Here is an 18,421-nt window from a genome sequence, read left to right as displayed (position 1 = left end):
GTACCATCTTTATGCTGATGACACCCAATTATACACATCTTCCCGTGACATCACCCCTGCACTCATACAGAACACCAGTGACTGTCTCTCTGCTGTCTCTAATATCATGTCCTCGCTCTATCTGAAACTAAATCTCTCTAAGACTGAAATACTGCTGTTTCCACCATCTAACAGATCTGTCCCTGATATATCCATTGTAGTCTCAGGCCTTACTATAACTCCTAGGCAGCATGCCCGCTGCCTCGGGGTCATGTTTGACGCAGACCTTTCCTTCACCCCTCATGTTGAATCACTCGCACGTTCATGTCACCTCCACCTCAAAAATATCTCCAGAATACTCCCTTTCCTCACCAGAGATACACTAAAGACACTTATTGTCTCTCTGATTCATTCTCACCTTGACTACTGTAACTCCTTACTAATCGGTCTTCCCCTTACTAAACTCTCCCCTCTACAATCTATTCTGAATGCAGCGGCCAGGCTCATCTATCAGGCTAGGCGCTACAGCGATGCCTCGGGTCTGTGCCAGTCGCTACATTGGCTGCCTATTCATTATAGAATAAAATATAAAGTTATCCCCCTCATCCACAAGGCTCTCCATAATGCCGCACCTCCATACATTTCCTCCCTCATCTCTGTCTACCGCCCAACCTGTGTCCTCCGCTCACTCAATGACCTAACACTTACATCCTCTATTATCAGAACCTCCCACGCTCGTATACAAGACTTCTCCCGAGCTGCACCACTTCTCTGGAATGCTCTACCCCGGACAATCAGATTAACTCCCAATTTCTACAGTTTCAAACGCAAACTAAAGACACATCTTATCAAACAGGCCTATCACAATTCCTAATGTAAACCCTTCCGTACTATAATTAGAATCTCCAAAATGTAACCCTCCTCTGTCCCCGCTCCCACATTTCCCCACACAATATGATGTCTTTTCAGGCTAACTTTATATGTCCAAGCTCCATCCACGTGTTACAGGACACCACTAGTGATGGCTCATAAAGTTTTGTTTGTGTAATGACAGTCACCTCTATTACAAAATTGTCTGAATACTGTATAAGCAATGCCGCCCCTGCTACCTCTTGTGTCACCCCCTCTACCTCATAGATTGCAGGGCCCTCAGTCCCACTGTGTGAAATGACGTTCTTTGTTGTGTATCTGTCTGCATTTGAACCCTACAAATTGTACAGCGCTGCAGAATATGTTGGCGCTATATAAATAAAATTTATTATTTATTATTATTATTTCTCAGTAGAGGGAAAAATATGGAAAATTCGCTTTATCTTACTAACAGTCGTATTGAAATTGCAGAAATTCTCCCAAAAATGTTGTCTTTTTTTTTTTCTTATTATTATTTCAGATTTTGTATTTATGGCTCCATTAAATATTCCTGGCACCCTTTAGTGATCTATCACATTTTATCCCTCTAAATTTCTGCTTTCAGAATTTTTTAACATTTTATTACTATGTAGACTTTGTATTTTGTGGGTACAGAAGATTTTTGATCAGATTTTATTATTTTTTTGTTTTTGAAAGGCGAGGCCTGGATAACATCTGCGTTCAGTATTACGTTCTGGGAGTCTGCATGAGAACCCGCCCGAACACCAAACACATTGACAAGCGGTGAGCACTGAAAGCACACGGACCCCATAGACTATAATGAGGTCCATGTGTTTTCCGTGCGGTTCGTGAACTACTTTCCTGTCCGCATGACTCGTGTGGACTCGACGGGGAAAGCACACGGACCCCATTATAGTCGATGGGGTCCGTCTGCTTTTATAAGCTCACTGCTTGTTAATGTGTTTGGTAGTCTGGTTGAGGGGTCCCCATGCAGACTACCCAAACTGAATACCGATGTAAACAGGCCTGAGATGAACAGAAAACATCAATTTTGGCCTCTGAATCTTAAAGTTTATAATGTAGAATAAATTTGTTTTATTAATTTTGGAGGTTCTTACGGATGTAGTGAGAACAATTGTCTGTATTTTTATTTTTTTTAATGTTATTGTTTTTCTTCTGTAAAATGACTTTGGTGCTGTGGACAGGAGAATAAAAAATGTTCTCCCCTCCCTGCGATATTTGCTGCTCGTGTTCGCCTGCACACTGGTTATAGTGCAAGCTGCAAATATATACAACTCCACTTTAACCAAAATCAAAATCTATGAGGGTTACAGACACCAATCACCCCCATGACCCATTTCCCTAGACAGCATTGCTTTGTTCCAGCATTGGATCCATATCAAGAAGTGATAGTTGAACATTAAAATCATAGAGGAATAAATCAATGCCCAATGTCATCTCATTGTACAGTTAGACAATCCCCATTCCGATGGCTATGAAAAATCCTAATGACGAATTCACCACCAAGGAAGTTGCAGCTAGAGTTGCCTTGAAGGCAGCCCAGAACATCCAACGTCCGACCCCAAACAAACTCAAATTATGACTCCGTCTGGATTTTCTTTACCCCTCTCTATAGGAAATCAGTACAGCGCTGTCCATTCTACCCCAGCAATATCATGTGTAATAACTGAGCCCATCTATACTACATCTAGGGCACCAACAGTCAGACAAGAAAAATATCTCATGTTAAAATTTACACAAGAAAGAAACAACATCTACACTTTATTATCTCCAGTAATTGTATTTTTTTCTACATTCAGATTCCTACAATACAGGATTCTCTCTGTAGGTATATAACATCATTTTTCCAATTCACCCCTCAAGGATGGAGAGCGACAGAGGGAAGATGGCAGAAAGAATAATAGACCTGACCCTAGAGATCCTGCACCAGCTTACTGGAGAGGTGAGAGATTCTGATGATGACACATTACATCATTCTTATCTATAGTAATAACAGATGATATGACTGGAGAGGTGAGGGACTCTGGGAATGGATGGAGTGATATTTATTAATGTGTCTCTCCATAAACAGGATTACACAGTAGTGAAGAAGAACTTTAGTTGGCGCTGTCAGGCTCCTGTGTCTAAAGGATGGGGGAGAACCCTGAGCCCAATCTCGGGGCCTCCACCTCACTCCCTGATACATGAGGAGATCAATGGACAGAAGATCCTAGAACTCACCAACAAGATGATTGAGCTGCTGACTGGAGAGGTGACACTGCTGGGAATGCTGGGACATTATACAGGAGCGCTATGAAGGGATCTGGTGATGACTGTATCATTGTGTTGTCAGGTTCCTATAAGGTGTCAGGATGTCACTGTCTATTTCTCCATGGAGGAGTGGGAGTATTTAGAAGGACACAAAGATGTGTACAAGGAGGTGATGATGGAGGATCAGCAGCCCCTCACATCAGCAGGTAATAGACATGACTAAATACACACGGCCTCTCATTATCTGTATGGAAAGAATGAATTCAGTCCCTGTATGTGTTTCCTCCAGTTCCATCCAGTAAGAGAACATCACCGGAGAGATGTCCCAGTCCTCCTCTACTACAGACTTTTAAGGAAGAAGAGGACCCAGAGGATGATCAGGTAGATGGAGATAAGGTGACATGAAATCTTCCTCTGCCCTGTAGAAGGGCTGTGAAGGTCTCGTGGTCAGTCTGGTTTTATTCCACAGTATTAGATGTTTTCTACTTGTGTAATGAGAAAGTTGGAGATGGCAGGATAAAGCTGACCATAGACATGACATGTTGTCTGGATCTTCTCACAGTTTTCTGGCTATAGAGGGTCCTGGTTGGAATAAGGAACCAACATGGTGGATTTATCCAGGAGACCTGCAGCTATTTGGTCAGATAACTCCTGCTGTCATTTTTGGTGGTCATGATAATGAATGATCTTTTCTTCTCCTATAAAACATCCCACGTGACTTCTCCATCCGTCTGGTGACTTTTATAATATTTGTTTCACAGCTTTTGTATCCGGCTGAAGATCTGAACAATATTAATACTCCGGAGACATATGTGAGGGGTGATGAGGAGAGTAAGGAGGACATTCCTACAGGTGACCGCCCAGGTGAGTAGTCACCACTAAATAAAAAGTGAACATAAGACATATGGCACTGTCCATTTATAATAACAATCCCCTCCTACGTAGTCTTACTAATAACAGAATATACAGATAATTAAAACAAGGTCTAAAACAGGAATCCAGGGCACTATCGAAGGCATAGGGGCAGGGGGTACAACATGGTGGCTCAGTGGTTAGCACTGCAGTCTTGCAGCGCTGGAGTCCTGGGTTCGAATCTCACCAGAAACAACATCTGCAAAGAGTCTGTATGTTCTCCCCGTGTTTGTGTGGATTTCCTCCCATTCAAGTCAAACTGATAATGGGGCTCACACTCTACATTAAAAAAGAAGGCACAGGGGTAGGAACCAAATGTTATGGGTAAAAGGGAGAAAACCAAAGGCCAAACAGGTAATAAAATCACAAGCCCTAGGCCAACAAGTAATATAAATAGAACAGACTGTAGGACTAACATACCAAACAGGTAGACAGGCATATAACAAAGAAACTGAACACATCGCCCAATCAAAGTCAGACTAAGTGAGCAGAGTTGAATACATACAGGCAGACAGGGATTGGCAGAAGGAAGTTTAACAGGTGAGAACACATTCTTAATAAGACAGGTGCACACACAGAGTTATCCAAGCATCTAGGTGTACTGGGAATGGCAGTATACCAGCAAGCACAGAGCAACTGTGTTACAATCAGCTATTTTATCCATTTCCCAAAGCCCGACCCTTTTCTCGATATGGCTGGGTTGTGCTTACCAAATTTAAGTATCTTGGTATCAACCTTGTCCAAGATGATTATGACATCCTAGCCAAGGCTATAACTCCTTTGCTAGAGCAGGTAAAATCCAAACTCTCAATATGGGCCAAATTACCCCTATTGGTGGCTGCTTCAAGCAGCCTCATTAAATTGGTAGTTCAGCCTAAATGTCTTTACATCCAGTGACATAAATTTGGGTGCATTCACACTACGGAACACCAGCGTGTATCACAGCCGTACACGCCGGCGTTACAGCAGGGCTGCCGGACACTTCCCATTCATTTCTATGGGAGCCGGCATGCGAGCGCTCCCCATAGAAATAAATGGAAAAAAGCAGTCCATTCATTTCTATGGGGAGCGCTCGCATGCCGGCTCCCATAGAAATGAATGGGAAGTGTCCAGCAGCCCTGCTGTAACGCCGGCGTGTACGGCTGTGATACACGCTGGCGTTCCGTAGTGTGAATGCACCCTTAGAATTCCTAAGTCATTTACTGTATATATAATTTCAACTTAACCTGTTTTCTTCTTGGCAGATGACTGCACCAGGACCTCAGAGGAACATCTCATATCTTCAGATTATAAAGCAGATGATGGCGGTATCACACAAGATACATATGAAGAATATGCCATTATCCCAGCTGTACCCTCAACCCTTCACAGCAAAGATCTATCATCTGATCCTTCTATACAGGTCCGATCTTCTGATCCATCACAGACTGAGAAGCAAAATAAAATCTGCAAAATAAGGGAACAGGGAATTCACTCAAGAAAGAAGCCATATTCATGTTCACAATGTGGGACATGTTTGAATGAGAAACTTAATCTTGTCAGTCATCAAAGTAGTGACACAGGGGAGAAACTATATTCTTGTTCTGAATGTGAGAAATGTTTTAGCCAGAAATCAGAGTTTGTTCTCAATCAGAGACTTCACATAAGGGAGAAGCCATATTCATGCTCAGAATGTGGGAAATGTTTTGCTCAGAAATCACATGTTGCTGAACATCAAAACACTCACACAGGGGTGAAACCTTATACATGTTCAGAATGTGGGAAATGTTTCAGTTTTAAAACAAACCTTCTTAATCATCAAAGACTTCATACAGGGGAAAAACTGTTTTCATGTTCAGAATGTGGGAAATGTTTCATTGACAGATTGAATCTTGAAATGCATCACAGAATTCACACGGGGGAAAAACCATTTTTGTGCTCAGAATGTGGGAAATGTTTTTCTCAGAAATCAAATCTTATTAAGCATCAAAAAATTCATACAGGAGAAAAACCATACTCATGTAAAGATTGTGGGAAATGTTTTATTGAGAAATTGAAACTGGTAACACATCAGAGAACTCACACAGGGGAGAAACCATACTCATGTTCAGATTGTGAGAAATGTTTTGCTCATAGATCCACACTTATTAGACATCAGAGAACTCACACAGGGGAGAAGCCATATTCATGTGCAGAATGTGGAAAATGTTTCAATGAAAAATTTAAACTTGTAATGCATCAGAGAACTCACATGGTAGCCTCCACTACAGTTTGTGGGACAAGTGAGCAGCTCGCTATGTAAACATTACCGGGATCCTCCATGACCAAGTAGCCACATTATAGATCTATATGACTTACGCTTAGGAGAGGCTATTAAAATAAGAAAATTGAAAACCCTTTCAATTTTATTATTGTATTTCAAACAACATATGAGGAACATATACTTGTCCAGAATATGGGAAATATTTTACTCACAAATGACAAATTGCACAAGAAAAACAATGCAGTCAATGAAAATCATGTTCTCCCTGTATTTGAGTGGGTTTCCTCCAGGTGCTCCGGTTTTCTCCTACACTCCAAAGACATACTGATAGGGAATGTAGATTGTGAGCCCTATATGGGCCAGTGACTGAGAATGTCTGTAAAGCGCTGCGGGATATGATGGTGCTATATAAGTAAGCTAAAATAAATAAAAATTGATAAAGGCTTTCTCCCTGTCCCAGCCACTGAAGACACCCCACAACATAAAGCTGCCCGCCGTGCTTCATTGTAGGGATGGTATTGGGTGGGTGATGAGCAGTGCCTAGTTTCTCCCAGACAAGACAAATATAATTGAAGCTAAAAAGTCCAATCTTGGGTTCATTAGACCAAAGAATCTTGTTTATCATACCTTTCTAGGTGAGCTTTCAGTTCACTTTGCCATAAGGAATGCTGCAGTAATGGTTGACCTTTTGGAAGTTTCTATCATCTCTACACAAGATCTTTGGAGCTCAGCTAGACTGACCATTGGGTTTTTGGTCACTTCTCTTACTAACGCCCTTAGCCCCAATTACTTACTTTGGTGAGGCATCTTACTCTAGGAAGAGTCTTAGTTGTTTCAGATGTCTTCCAGTTAATGCATTTTAACAGATCAAAATGGACAGTATGTGTTTACTCCTGCCATTGATTATACACTGCCATTGCCTATCTGAAATTAACTGTGGTTGGTTGGTCATATGGCTAACAGCCCCCAACACATGAAACTACAAACCTTCCAATGGGCGTTCGACTATCTCAGACACTATGAAAATGAACAAATAAAGTTGTTCAGCTAAGTGCTGAAAAGAGGAAATAACGGACGCCTTGCAAGATACAAATGGAGACAAATTAGTCATTCTAATCTATTCTTTCTCCCCATGATCTTCGTTGTAGGCTGGCCACATCCACACTAAGCAATGGTCATCATCATTATCATTAGAGATGAGCGAATAGTATTCGAAACTATAGTTTCGAATACCTCGCTCCCATAGGAATGAATGGAAGCCGCCGAACACCAAGGGGTTAAGCGCCAGCCGCTTCCATTCATTCCTATGGAGCGAGGTATTCGAAACTATAGTTTCGAATACTATTTGCTCATCTCTAATTATCATCTCTCATCATTATCGTCTCCTTCTCCTCCATATCAAAGTGAGTCATCCGTAAGGGAAGGTGTGTCCAGTAATCATCAATATGCGACCAGTCATCCAACTGATCTGTAACTTTAAGCAACAGCTGGCCAAGTTACTGGCGGTCAAGTCACTGCCATGCCACTTTGTGGATTCCACTGTATTCACCAACTGATGGCGGCGCACAGCCATGATGAAGATCATCTAGCTGCCATTATTTCTCTAGGAAAGGTTGATATCACCTTGTGGGCTTCTCCTTGGAAATGTGCATGTGGGGAAAGATACACACCACCGTCAATATGTGGATCAAAATTTATGGGTAAGGACAATACATGGCTTTCATGGCCCACTTGATCAACGTTTTGAGCATCAGCGGCCACAGTCCAGAAAAGTAGCGTAGTCCAGATGTTTTCTAGTTCTGTCATCACCTCATGGGTGCCAGCCCAGTTTCAACATCAGATGGGACTCATCTGCCTTCTACAGTTCCTCCTCATGGAGCCATTTCTCTCCCCCTAATCTTACTAGGCCAAGCCATTGCTTACACCAGGGATCTCAAACTCAACTCAGCATGTGGGCCGCAGAGCAAGATCCCAGCCAGTCGGCGGGCCGAACCGCGGCAAATTTAGCTCCACCCACTTTTATGTTGACTCCGCCCATTCATTTTTCATGTGTCCGCACACAGTATAATCCTCCTACAGTCACCCGTAAACTATATGTCCCCCCTCCATCTTTCCCCCAGTTACATATACACCCTTCATCTGCCCCCAGATTCATGTCCCTCCATCTCTGCCCCCAGATTCATGTCCCCCCATCTCTGCCCCCAGATTTGTCCCCCCATCTCTGCCCCCAGATTCATGTCCCCCCATCTCTGCCCCCAGATTCATGTCCCCCCATCTCTGCCCCCAGATTCATGTCCCCCCTTCTCTGCCCCCAGATTCATGTCCCCACATCTCTGCCCCCAGGATTCATGTCCCCCCACCTCTGCCCCCAGATTCATGTCCCCACATCTCTGCCCCCAGATTCATGTCCCCCCATCTCTGCCCCCAGATTCATGTCCCTCCATTTCTGCCCCAGTGTCATGCCATTCTCCCCCCCCCTTCATCTGCCCCCAGTGTCATGAGCCCCTTCATTCCACCTCAATGTTTAAAGAGGACCTTTCACCATTTTGCCCACAGGCAGTTCTATATACTGCCGGAAAGCTGACAGTGCGCTCAGTTCAGCACACTGTCGGCTTTCCCGATGTGGGCCCGGTGTGAAGAGCTTACGGTCCGGTACCGTAGCTCTTCTACGGTCAGAAGTGCGTTTCTGACAGTTAGCCAGAGATGTCCTTCTTCACAGCACAGCCAATCGCATTCCTCCCCGCTCCACAGTACAGCGCGATTGGCTGTGCTGTGAAGAAGGATGTCTCTGACTGTCAGAAACGCCCTTCTGACCATAGAAGAGCTACGGTACGGACCGTAAGCTCTTCACACCGGGCCCACATCGGGAAAGCCGACAGTGTGCTGAACTGAGCGCACTGTCAGCTTTCCGGCAGTATATAGAACTGCCTGTGGGCAAAATGGTGAAAGGTCCTCTTTAACACACAAAAAAACACATACTCACCATCCAACGCTCCCCCGCCGCGCTCTGCAGTTTCACTAATAGACCTGTAGGCGCGATGTGATGATGTGACGTCATCACATCGCGCCTATATGCAGGGCTGCCGATAGGCCAGTACTACTGCTACTGGCGTCAGGGGCCCGGCCAAATTTAAAAATGGGGGGGGGGCCCGGGCAGTCATTGTATGTCCTGTTTGTTTCAACTCAGATCTGTGTCCAGGGGACACGATTAGGTCTATTCCGGTAGGCGAACTAATTCGTACTCGTCGAGCATGTTCAACAGACCATGATTATATACAACAAGAAAACATCACTCTTAATAGATTACGTTCCAGGGGTTACCCTGAATGGTCACTCAGGCGAGCCAAAAAAATAGTAGATTCTAAATCTAGATCTTCTTTGTTAGGGGATAACAAAAATAAAAATAAAGATGAAAGCAAGAATAAGAATGAAATAAAACCTTCAGAGAAAATCGTGTTTTCTACACCTTATAGCTCCCAGTTCCCTGAAATAGTTAACATCTTTAAGAGAAATTTACCTATTTTGTTGTCAGATAATGTCACTAGTAAGATATTAGATAAAGGAATTCAGTTCATAGCCAAACGGGGACAGACCATTGGTGACAGCCTGTCTCCTAGTAGGTTTAGTAATGCCAACAGTAATCACCCAGGTACTTGGTTGGACTTTAAGGGTTTTTTTTGCATGTGGCTCAAATCGATGCAATATGTGTAAGTATAGTAGAAAAACAAAGGTTTTTCAGGACAGTCAGAAAAACTGTACATATGATATTAAGTCGTTTTTGAATTGCAACAGCGACCATATCATATACCTAATTGAATGTACCATTTGTGATAAACAGTATGTGGGTTGCTCTACGAGACCATTAAAAACGAGAATATCTGAGCACATATCGGATTGCATTAATAAAAGAAATGGGGAGAACATTTCCAATGCCTCCAGACATTTCCTATTATTTCATCAGGGGTCTCTATTAAGCTTTAAATTTTATGCAATCGAATATGTTCAGAAACCACCAAGGGGTGGAGATTGGAAGAGAAAATTATTGTTGCGAGAAGCGCATTGGATTATGCGTCTTAATATGCGTGTAAAGATGTGATAATCAAAAAGGCGGACAAGGACGGTAAGATTGTCATAATGAACCGGGAGGATTACAAACAGGGATGCTTGAATATCCTGGAGGATTCATCGACATACAGGAAATTACAGAAAGATCCTACTGAGGAATTTTTAGATTCACTTAAAAACCTAGTAGCGAAAGGTGTTGAATTGGGTATTTTTTCTAAAAATCAGTCTAAATTTCTTGTACCGGAATGCACTGTGGTAGCCACATTCCACGGTTTACCCAAGACACATAAAAATATAAGACCTCCGCCACTAAGACCAATAGTGGCTGGTATTGGTTCTATCAACGAAAATATGTGTACCTGGTTGGACAGGTTGCTCCAGCCGTTGGTGTTTAGGACACCTGGATATATTCGCGATTCTAAGGCTGTGTTACAGATTTTTGAGAACTTCATTTGGCAATCTGAGTTTTCTTGGGTTGCTTGTGATATTCAGCAGTTATATTCGAGCATCCCCCATGATTTATCTATACAAGCTTTGGCATTTCATTTATCCAAATACAGTTTATTTTCTGAAAGTTTGTGTGAATATATTTTGGAGGTCACTTTATTTTTGTTACAGCATAACTTTTTTGAATTTAATGGCACGTTTTATTTACAGGTAAGGGGAGCCCCCATGGGGACTTCCTTCTCACCGTCTTTAGCCAATTTGTATTTATCATGGTGGGAGGAGAAGAGAGTTTTTTCACTGGATAACCCTTTTCGGGACAGTATGCTCTGGTACGGCCGCTATATAGATGATGTTCTCATCGTCTGGTGTGGCGATATAGCGACCGTACCAGAGTTTGTGGATTATTTAAATACTAATGGGTTAAATTTGAAATTTACTTTTTCACAACATAGTACTGAAATCACGTTTTTGGATATTTTTCTGAAAGGTAATGTTATACTAAATAGGGTAGAAAGTAGTTTATTCAGAAAACCAACGTCAGGCAATTCAATTTTATCAGCCAATAGTCATCACCCAGGTCACACGATTAGGTCTATTCCGGTAGGCGAACTAATTCGTACTCGTCGAGCATGTTCAACAGACCATGATTATATACAACAAGAAAACATCACTCTTAATAGATTACGTTCCAGGGGTTACCCTGAATAAATTCAATCTATACAAAACTCGTAAAAGATTCAGCTCACCCATAAGATGTGAAACAAATTTTAAAGATGATGTGCTCCTGGGAGACTCGGAAACTGGCAGGACTTTGACCAGTGATAAAGTAGAATCCAATAGTGTAAAAATCCAGCTCCACCAGGCGACACGATGAAAATTTCTTAAAAAATAACTTTTATTGTAGCATTCCAATAAAAAGTGTTACAAAGTAACATCCAGTGGACGGTCAGAGATATCACATGAAAAAAGGCTACGCGTTTCCGGACATGACGAAGAAGGGACACGTCATGTCCGGAAACGCGTAGCCTTTTTTCATGTGATATCTCTGACCGTCCACTGGATGTTACTTTGTAACACTTTTTATTGGAATGCTACAATAAAAGTTATTTTTTAAGAAATTTTCATCGTGTCGCCTGGTGGAGCTGGATTTTTACACTATTGGTTACCCTGAATGGTCACTCAGGCGAGCCAAAAAAATAGTAGATTCTAAATCTAGATCTTCTTTGTTAGGGGATAACAAAAATAAAAATAAAGATGAAAGCAAGAATAAGAATGAAATAAAACCTTCAGAGAAAATCGTGTTTTCTACACCTTATAGCTCCCAGTTCCCTGAAATAGTTAACATCTTTAAGAGAAATTTACCTATTTTGTTGTCAGATAATGTCACTAGTAAGATATTAGATAAAGGAATTCAGTTCATAGCCAAACGGGGACAGACCATTGGTGACAGCCTGTCTCCTAGTAGGTTTAGTAATGCCAACAGTAATCACCCAGGTACTTGGTTGGACTTTAAGGTTTTTTTTTGCATGTGGCTCAAATCGATGCAATATGTGTAAGTATAGTAGAAAAACAAAGGTTTTTCAGGACAGTCAGAAAAACTGTACATATGATATTAAGTCGTTTTTGAATTGCAACAGCGACCATATCATATACCTAATTGAATGTACCATTTGTGATAAACAGTATGTGGGTTGCTCTATGAGACCATTAAAAACGAGAATATCTGAGCACATATCGGATTGCATTAATAAAAGAAATGGGGAGAACATTTCCAATGCCTCCAGACATTTCCTATTATTTCATCAGGGGTCTCTATTAAGCTTTAAATTTTATGCAATCGAATATGTTCAGAAACCACCAAGGGGTGGAGATTGGAAGAGAAAATTATTGTTGCGAGAAGCGCATTGGATTATGCGTCTTAATACTAGGTCACCGGTAGGTTTGAACATCCGTTCTGACTTATCGTATATTTATTGAGTAGTCTTGACAATATATTTCTTGTTCCTCATATACACGGTATATCACGGAGTGTATTGGTATCAGTGCACTCTGTGTATATAGTGTATTGGACATAATAGGTGGAGCTGTATGATCCAGGAGGATAGGCTTAGATCTCATTGGGTAACTGAATCACGTGGCCCTTTGGCGCACGTGATGTGTCACATGTCCGGAAATCACTGTCCAACTATGTCTGTGGGAGTTTGGACATCACAGGATCGGAGTGTTTTAGGAATCTATTCAGACGGAACGATTTTGGGGATACTAAATGACATCATGGTTTAAGGTAATGAAGCCTTATTTTTGGATTAAGGTGATTTATTTATTGATGGATATTTATATTTATAGAGATTTGTTTATTATTATACATTCTCTTTTTAACATATGGGATGATGCAATTATAAACATATGTGTATTATATGCTAAGGGTTAATAGCATTAGCAGGGTGGAGTTTCTTTTGGGTCATTGGTGGTTTAAATAGCCGGGTATTCAGTATACGTGTATGCCATGAGGAAGGTACTCTGGTACCGAAACGCGTAGCAAAATCTTGATCTGAAAGCTCGTGTAACCCTTTTTATGGAAATGAAATAAAAGTTATATATTGGACGACTCTTGGATCCTTTCCAGTTTTGAGCAGAGCATTTTATTCAAATTCATCTATCGTGTCTGGTTGGAGTTCACACAGCAGCTCTTTGTCTCCTGGAATTCATTCGAGATCCTTCATATGGTGAGCTGGAATTTACCCTCTTTTTGGTTTTGGTTTTCTAACATATTTTAGCTGTGTCAGGCCACACACTATGGCTGATTTATTATTGTGATTTTGACTAGACACTGGCATAAACATAGCACAATTATGTTAAGACTATAATTTTCTGAAATACTAAACATATGGGTGTGGAATCTCATAAAAAAGGCTGTAATCAGTTGTTATGGAGATCTGGAGTAAAGCTGTGTGTAGGTGACCTTGTGTAACAGTGTCATCAACAGCGCCCTGCTCCTTTAAAGCTGTTCTACAGCAGTGAAGAAAAATGGCTGGGTTGTTCTGGAAACCTAGAGTAAAGCTTTGGTGTGTGATGGTGTGTTTTGAGCTGTGTATCTAATCCCCTGATGTGTGATAGTATATACTGAACTGTGCATCTAATCATCTGATATGTGGTACTATGTGCTTAGCTTTGTATCTAATCCTCTGATGTATGATACTGTGTGCTGAGCTGTGTATCTAATCATCTGATGTGAGATACTGAGTGGTGAGCTGTGTATCTAATCCTCCTATGTGTGATACTGTGTGTTGAGCTGTGTATCTAATCCTCCTATGTGTGATACTGTGTGCTGAGCTGTGTATGTAATCCTCTGATGTGTCATACTGTGTGCTGAGCTGTGTTTCTAATCTCCTGATGTGTGATGGTGTATGCTGACCTGTGTACCTAATCCTCTGACGTGTGATACTGTGTGCTGAGCTGTGTATCTAATCCTTTATGTGTGCTGACCTATGTTTCTAATCATCTGATGTGTGATACTGTGTGCCGAACTGTGTATCTAATCCTCTGATATGTGTATCTCAGTGCTGGATATCATTGTTGGATACATCTCGAGTAATGCTGTGTGCATGTGGAGTGACCGTGTGTATGGCACTTGGAATATGAGTGAAAGACTTGCAGGTTTGTATTGGCTAATGCAGGTCATTGTTTTGGGAATACTGTATCTCAGGAACATTACATCCGAGAGAGTTGAGGCCCAGTCTAAAACCTTCCCAGACCCCTGAAGTATCTGTGTGCCAAATTTGTTGAAGATCGGTCCAGTCATTTGGTCGCACATAAAGAACAGAAAGATAAGACAAATAGACAAACTGTAACATCCGGCCGCATGCTGCGGCGAAGGAGATGTGTTCGGTTGTGATTTTTTCCGTTTGGTTCTCCTTGCTCTGTCTGAACACTGCCCTATTCTTTCACCTTGGTAATTGATTTTCCACCACACCCATCTCCTTCACCTTCAGTTTGCTCTGATCCTCTAGAGGTTAATCTGGCCTTGCCCTGTGATTGACAGCTGCCTTCCTGTCAACTCCATGGGCGGGTTCTTCCTCCCTATTTAACCTTGGTTCCTATTCACACCAGCGCTTGCTATTGCCGTGCGCATACCTGCTCTGACTTTCGCTGTTTTTGATTACTCTATTATACTTGACCTTTGGCTTTCCTCACTGACTTCTCTTCTTGGACTCCGATTTGGTACTGTATTGCCCGACTGTTACTGACCCTTGGCTAAGTTGACTTCCCATTGTTGTTGTTCATCTTGTCTGCGTTTTGTGTGTCACATACTCAGGGAGGGACTGTCTTCGTGGTTGCCGCCTATTACGTAGGATAGGGCCTGGCAATAGGAAGGGAGAGCGGGGGGCATAAGCCTAGGGCTCACTGTCTCTTGTGTCCCCGTTTCAGGGTTCCCTAACATAATAGCAAGCCCATAAAAAAAAATATATATATATATATATATATATATATATATATATATATATATATATATATTTTTCCCCTCCTATTCCATACTATGGCTTCTGTTCAAGACCTGGTATCTCGGATGGAGGGTTTAGCAGGTTTGGTGTCTGAACTGGCTAATCAGGTGCACAACCTCTCCCAAAAACAAGCAAAGACTGCGGCTACACCTACTAATGTCATTTCCCTTCCCAGGGTTAAAATGTTACTCCCGGACCGGTTCTCTGGGGACAGAGGGAAGTTTGAGACATTTCGAGAGTCATGTTTGCTATACTTTCGTGTCAATCCTCATGCATCTCAGTCTCAGATGGTGGGGGTGGTCATCTCTCTCTTACAGGGGGATCCACAGACTTGGGCCCTGAAACTTCCCCCTGAAGCAGAGGAGTGGGCAGATTTGGGAAGATTTTTCAAATCTTTGGGGGCCATTTATGCAGAGCCTGACCAAATTGGACCTGCTGAATCACAACTACTTACCCTCCGGCAGGGTAAACGCTCCGCTGAACTTTATTGCTCTGAGTTTCGGAAACTTAGCATAACCACAGGTTGGTGTGATGCAGCGTTGGGGGCTCTCTTTAAACAAGGTCTCAATGACTCAGTTAAAGATGTTTGGGTAGGTCACCCGGATCCCCCCACCTTAGAACAGGCCATGACCTTAGCTGTTCGCATTGACCGGAAACTCCAGGACAGACGTAAAGAGAGGGTAGGGTCTGATTCTGTTAAGCCTTCTGTCTACCACTCTTTTCCGTTTAAAAAAACTAATTCTCCTCCTGTCACCTCTGGGGACGAGCCTATGCAGCTGGGAGCGCTGGATACCAAGGCTAGATGGGAATATCGTGTCCAGAATAACCTCTGCCTGTATTGTGGTAAACCAGGTCATTTCGTCCGAGACTGTTCCCTCAAACCACGCACACCAGCAGAAAAACTTCAGGGCCTGAGTGGTAATCGGGAGAACCACTCAGGCAACCAGGTATCTTCCGAATACTCTCATAGATTGATGTTACCTGTTTCTCTGTCCTCTGGAGACAGATCTGTGTCTGGGCAGGCCCTGGTAGATTCTGGGGCTGCCACTAACTTTGTTAAATTTTCATTTATTTCTGCTTTGTGTCTTGATCTTGTGCCATTAGACACCCCCCTAGTGGTGACTGGAGCGGATTTTACTCCCCTGCCCAGGGGTAAAATTCGATTTAAAACCCTGCTGATCTCATTACAAGTGGGCTCAATACACACTGAGATCATAAGCTTTTTTGTTATGGAAAATTTGTCATCTGACATTATCTTAGGACTTCCCTGGTTAAGTCTCCATAATCCTACTTTCGATTGGGCCACTAAAGAATTGGTAAAGTGGGGAAATCAATGCTCTTCTCATTGCATAGCTTTGTGTACCTCCAATTGTCTCAGTGAGGAGACGGTTATTCCTGAATTCCTGTCTGACTTTTGCGATGTATTTGATCCTAAATCTGCTGAGGTGTTACCCCCGCATAGACCATATGACTGTGCGATTGAACTCCTTCCAAACTCTAAGTACCCTAAGGGAAGGATTTTTAATCTCTCTGCTCCTGAACGTAAGTCTATGCGGGAATACATCCAGGAAAGCCTTCTGAAAGGTCACATTCGTCCATCTAATTCTCCCATGGGAGCTGGTTTCTTTTTTGTGGATAAAAAAGATGGGGGTTTACGACCATGCATTGACTATCGGGAACTAAACAAAATTACTGTCAGAAACCAGTATCCGCTTCCACTGATTCCGGATCTTTTTAATCAGATTGTGGGTGCCCGCTGGTTTTCTAAGGTTAATCTCCGGGGGGCATATAATTTGATCAGGATCAAGGAGGGAGATGAGTGGAAAACTGCATTCAACACCCCGGAGGGGCATTTTGAGTACCTGGTTATGCCCTTTGGGTTGTGTAATGCCCCAGCAGTGTTCCAGCACTTTATTAATGATGTTTTTAGAGATCTCTTGGGTCGGTATGTGGTGGTCTATCTGGATGACATCCTGGTTTTTTCTCCAGATTGGGCTACACATGTGCAACACGTCAGGAATGTTATGTTGCTATTACGCCAAAACAATCTGTTTGCTAAGTTATCCAAGTGTCTGTTCGGAGTCCAAAAGGTCACCTTCCTGGGTTATGTCATTACCCCTGATTCATTCTGTATGGACCCACTCAAGGTCATGGCAATTAAAAAGTGGGAACGCCCTTCTAGTCTGAAGGCACTGCAACGCTTCCTGGGCTTTTCCAACTACTATCGGAAATTTATAAAAAACTTTTCTATCATTGCCAAGCCATTAACGGATTTAACTAAAAAGGGTGCAGATTTGACCAACTGGTCTTTTGAGGCAGAATAGGCATTTGAAAAATTAAAGTCATGTTTTGCGGAAGCTCCGGTCTTAATACCACCAGACCTGGAGCAACCCTTTGTTGTGGAGGTGGATGCATCAGAAGTGGGGGTTGGTGCGGTTTTGTCCCAAGGTCCAGAGACTCTCACATGTTTGCAGCCTGTGGCATTTTTCTCCAGGAAGTTCTCCCCTGCAGAGTGCAACTATGATGTAGGGAATCGTGAACTTTTAGCCATCAAATGGGCGTTCGAAGAATGGAGACACTTCCTTGAAGGGGCTAAACATAAAGTCACGGTCATTACCGATCACAAGAATCTGTTGTATTTGGATGGGGCTAAACGACTATCCCCTAGACAGGCTCGATGGGCCTTGTTCTTCATGCGTTTTAATTTTGTTGTAACTTATCGTCCTGGTACTAAAAATGTGCGAGCCGATGCTCTCTCCCGTAGTTTTTGTCCCAGTGGGGACCAAGAGATTGTGCCAGAAAAAATCCTGTCCCCTGGTGTGGTAATGGCCACTATAAACCCTGATCTTGCTACGTCTGTGGTTAATTTACAAGGTCTGGCTCCCAGAAATACGCCGACTGGGAAACTATTTGTACCCCCCAACCTTCGTCTCCGTGTGTTGGAGGAGATTCACTGCTCCCCTTTAGCAGGACATCCTGGCATCTCTGGTACCAAGTATTTGCTCTCTCGCTCATACTGGTGGCCCAGTTGGTCCCGGGATGTACAAGAGTTTGTAACAGCCTGTGAGATATGTGCTAGGATGAAGGTACCTAGAAGGTTACCAGAGGGCCTTCTTCATCCTCTTCCTGTACC

General features: G+C 42.6%; 1 protein-coding gene across 1 annotated transcript in view; it reads left to right on the top strand.

Annotated features, from left to right (window-relative positions):
- The first annotated feature begins 2,716 nt into the window (after positions 1 to 2,716).
- The window catches only part of LOC142210382 (uncharacterized), a 36,165-nt gene continuing 20,460 nt past the window's right edge, over positions 2,717 to 18,421 (top strand). The window contains exons 1-6 of the mRNA XM_075279485.1: positions 2,717 to 2,812; positions 2,942 to 3,121; positions 3,203 to 3,326; positions 3,410 to 3,501; positions 3,882 to 3,984; positions 5,277 to 6,265. Of these exons, the coding sequence (XP_075135586.1) occupies positions 2,735 to 2,812; positions 2,942 to 3,121; positions 3,203 to 3,326; positions 3,410 to 3,501; positions 3,882 to 3,984; positions 5,277 to 6,265 (1,566 nt within the window). The 5' untranslated portion in view covers positions 2,717 to 2,734. The remainder of the gene's footprint in view (positions 2,813 to 2,941; positions 3,122 to 3,202; positions 3,327 to 3,409; positions 3,502 to 3,881; positions 3,985 to 5,276; positions 6,266 to 18,421) is intronic.

Source organism: Leptodactylus fuscus, chromosome 6 (assembly GCF_031893055.1).
Source record: "Leptodactylus fuscus isolate aLepFus1 chromosome 6, aLepFus1.hap2, whole genome shotgun sequence".
Lineage (NCBI taxonomy): Eukaryota > Metazoa > Chordata > Amphibia > Anura > Leptodactylidae > Leptodactylus > Leptodactylus fuscus.
Note: the sequence above shows the minus strand (reverse complement) of the source record. Positions and strands in the feature narration are given on the sequence as shown.